The 4,340-nt window shown below is 39.1% G+C and overlaps 1 protein-coding gene across 1 annotated transcript in view; it reads left to right on the top strand.

Annotated features, from left to right (window-relative positions):
* The first annotated feature begins 2,390 nt into the window (after positions 1–2,390).
* Positions 2,391–4,340, top strand: part of DEGS2 (delta 4-desaturase, sphingolipid 2) — a 15,489-nt gene continuing 13,539 nt past the window's right edge. The window contains exon 1 of the mRNA XM_025191184.1: positions 2,391–3,128. Within this exon, the coding sequence (XP_025046969.1) occupies positions 2,412–3,128 (717 nt within the window). The 5' untranslated portion in view covers positions 2,391–2,411. The remainder of the gene's footprint in view (positions 3,129–4,340) is intronic.

Genomic DNA, 4,340 nt, shown 5'->3' with positions numbered 1-4,340 from the left:
GGTGAGTCAGGGTGCCAGGCAGGTGGTGCAGCAGGGGACAGATACCGGGAGGAGCAGCAGGTTAACCATTGATTAACCATTATGCTAAAATTTACCTTGGAGTTTTCCATCTATATATATATATATATATATAACAGACACTAACTTTAGTCGTGTCCCTTAATATATCTTGGAAGATATTTAGAAGTTGATATTTCCCATACGTATTATTACACTATTTTATAATCACTAAGGGTTGATCATAAAATGTCTTCATGCATGATTGGCATCTATAGATTCTTATGCAATATCTCATATTGTGCAATTAATGAATTGTTCTGTATCTTAGATATATGTTATAATAGTCATCAACCTGCTCTTTAGTAAGTCACCGAATGGCTTTAGAATAATGAATCTTAAAAGCATTTAGAGCTGTGTGAATGTGTTCTCCACTTGTTGGCCAAGCTGAAAAATCAAAACAAACTTATCTTTGCTTGACAAACATTTCTTTGACTGCAAACACTTAATTTTGTCTTTCGGGTTTTCTTTTTTAAATAGCAATTTTCTAAACTATGGCATTGCATAGAAATAACTTTTTCTAACTGTTGAAACAAAAATGGTTCAGACTTCTTTATTTAGTGGCTGAAACTTAGCAAAAACAATTACTCAATTTGACCAGAACTTACAAATAATCTTGGTCACCCAAAGCTACATTTTTCAGTGAATAATTTTAGCTAAAATTTTTTATCTAGGAATAATGTGAACCATATAACTGAGGGACTTTCATTTTGATAACTCCCTTCCTCCCTCTCTCCCACCTCTTGTGACACAATTTCATTTTAATACATTTTTGGGGTGGGGCAAGTATACATGGGTGGCTTGGGCTTTAATTCCTACAGAGGCACGCTGACCAGGAGCTGTTGTCCTTCATGACGAGATGTCATACAGGCCTTGTGTCAGAAATTCAGATGCCCATCTGAATGTTGGGTAGCAATCCCTGGCACATCAACAGAAAACTGTATGGACTTGTTTTGAAACAGAATGCAACTAAACATTTGCTACATCTGGTACTATTGCAAGCTCTTTAGGACTGAGTTTAGGTTTTTTGTATAAGTTTAAGCAATGTCCAGCACAGTATTATCTATGCCACCATTTGTCACGAATGTCAGACAATTAATGCCAAATTTTCTGTGCTTTATGGAAATGGACTTCTGTTTGTTTCAATCATGTTTCAGTGTGAAACTTCCATATTCTGCCTCTGGCAAGGTCATAAGGAACTATTCACATTGTCTCCATTGTTTGCAGTATCCACAACAGCAGAGACGCACACCTTCATAATCTGATTTTGCTGGAATAGTGAATGTAGTTTGATGGTCAGATGACATTTACCTATTTAACAAAAAATGCATGTATCAGAACCTCTGGATACATACTGTACAACCACAGTTCCCAGGCTGACTTTATCCAGTCTCTGCTATGCAAGTTGCATATATGGATGAATATAGTACAGAAATAAAAGGGGTTAGAAAATGGGCAGCAAGGGAACAAATGTGGGAGGGTGCTATGTGAGTGAAAAGGGAAGTATTGCTAGACTTTCTTTTAAAGAGGACACAAATACTGGTAAAAGGGGACAATACAATGAATGGCAGGCAAAGGGTAACATGCACTTTTATGTTGCTCTCTAAAATAGAAGAGCAAGAGGACAGTTGTCAAAAATGGACTGCAACAAATTGGTGATCCTGCATCAGTATGGGAGTAGGTCAGATGGCTTAGTTTCTCTTACCAGGTTTTTTTTTGGTTTTGTTTTTGTGATTTTTTTTTTTTCTTAATGAAACTGTGAAGCTTCACAGACAAAGCTATATCAGGCTGTTATGGATTTATCAGGGTAATATTTATGATTATTTCTGGTAGTTTGGGAAAAGCTAATAGGTAGAATGATGTGGAAAATGTTATTCTTTGTTCCAAGTTATTATGCTATCAGTTTCCCTTGTGATGTTAATGTATATGAGAATCTGTTCATGATGTAACCATTGGTGATTGCAGAACATTATCTTGGGGTGGGGGAATCATTAGAAATACTCTTAAGGAGTGCGTTTCCTTGGTATTTTATCATTCTAACCTGTATATATTAGAAAGTTGGAAAATACTTTGTGTGATAGGATAATCATACTGTGTAGCCTCTATAGTGACCTGCACCAAATCAGTTGTGCAAATGTAACTGTATTGGAAAAGACCAATTCTTTAATATGATCTTTGCACACTCCAGAAATAACTTGTGCCTTAGCATCACCTCTTTGTAAGACTAGGGCCATGTTAACAACCCTTAAGTGAGGTATTAGAATAGAAAATGCAGCTGATGATCATGCATACTTGCTTACTTACGTGAGATTCTTGTTTTCTCTTCAGCGAAGTATCCAGCAATCAAGTCTCTAATGGGACCAGATCCCCATTTAAAATGGATTGTTTTTGGAATGGTTTTCTCACAGCTGCTAGCCTGTTACTTGGTGAAGGATTTATCATGGAAATGGATTTTCTTTTGGGCTTATGCTTTTGGGGGTTGTGTCAACCACTCGTTGACCCTCGCAATCCATGATATTTCACACAATGTTGCCTTTGGAAACAAGCAGGCTAAATGGAATAGATGGTTTGCTGTCTTTGCCAACCTGCCAATTGGAGTTCCTTATTCTGCTTCGTTCAAGAAATACCACATTGACCATCATCGATACCTTGGTGGAGATGCACTGGATGTGGATATTCCGACAGACTTTGAAGGCTGGTTCTTTTGTACTCCGTTTCGGAAACTAATCTGGCTTGCCCTCCAACCATTGTTTTATAGCCTCAGACCGCTCTATGTGAACCCCAAAGCAATCACTCACATGGAAATATGTAATGCTCTGGTACAGTTTACTCTAGATTTCATAATATATTTCCTTTGGGGATTGAAGCCTGTTATTTATTTAATAGCGGGCTCATTACTGGGCATGGGCATACATCCAATTTCTGGACACTTCATTGCAGAACACTACATGTTCCTAAAAGGGTATGAAACTTATTCATATTATGGACCTTTGAACTGGATCACCTTTAATGTTGGCTACCACATGGAGCATCACGATTTCCCCAGCATTCCTGGATGCAAGTTGCCAATGGTAAGCATGCAAGTTTTAACAACTGAATTGGGTCCATGTAAAAATTGCTACATCGTTCTACTACAACCTTTCTTAATTAAGCAATAGGTCCCTACAATTTTTAACTAAGACTGCAAGCATATCTTGAAATTTCCTGAAGGACTATTCTGGAAGAAGATAGGCAAGGAGTCAAAATGTAAGTTATAGGACAACATTATAAGGTTTAGATAATATGGTAATTGCTTCAGCATAAAAAATATTGCTAGTAAACTGAAGAGTTGAAGCTGAGGCTAAGTTCACCTTCCTTTCTACAAGGCTCGTAGGTATGTACCAAGGTGGAAGCTAGACAAATATGTTGGTATGTGTCACAAGTACATGTAGGTGAAAATTAATTGGAGCAGAGAGATGGCTTCATCATCAGTTGTGTTGAAAATGTATGCCTGATCTCTAGAGTAATGTCTCTAGTGGGTTATGGAATAGAGAAAATCCCACACAATTTACTGATTCGTTTTGATGCACTGGCTGGGGGAGTAGTTAGCTGATTGCACGATTTCACAATGAATACACTCTTAATTTATACAACACAATTTTATTTTAAAACTCTTTGCTACGTATATAACACTGCTTAGCTTTAAGAAACACCACAAACATTAAGAACACAATAACTACATATATCAGAAACAATGCTCCGAATGCACTTCCTTCCCAAACAATGCTTCATAAATTTCATAGACATTAGGGCTGGAAGGGACCTCGGAAGATCATCGAGTCCAGCCCCCTGCCCAAAGGGCAGGAAGTCAGCCGGGTTCATAGGATCCCAGCAAGATGAGCATCCAGTTTGCTCTTGAAGGTGTTCAATGAAGGCGCTTGAACCACCTCTGGTGGCAGGCTATTCCAGACCTTGGGGGCTCGGACAGTAAAGAAATTCTTCCTTATGTCCAGCCTGAAACGGTCTTGAAGTAGTTTATGACCATTTGACCTAGTCGTCATCCCTTGGGGCGCTCTGGTGAACAGACGTTCCCCCAGATGCTGGTGGTCACCCCTGATAAACTTGTAGGTGGCCATCAGATCACCCCTGAGCCTGCGCTTTTCCAGGCTAAAGAGCCCCAGGGCTCTCAGCCTGTCATCGTAGGGTCTGCTTCCCTGACCTCTGATCATGCGCGTGGCTCTTCTCTGGACTCTCTCAAGCTTCTCCACATCCTTTTTGAATTGTGGAGCCCAAAACTGGAAGCA

This window comes from Alligator sinensis, unplaced genomic scaffold, assembly GCF_000455745.1.
Source record: "Alligator sinensis unplaced genomic scaffold, ASM45574v1 scaffold1385_1, whole genome shotgun sequence".
Taxonomy (NCBI): domain Eukaryota; kingdom Metazoa; phylum Chordata; order Crocodylia; family Alligatoridae; genus Alligator; species Alligator sinensis.
Note: the sequence above shows the minus strand (reverse complement) of the source record. Positions and strands in the feature narration are given on the sequence as shown.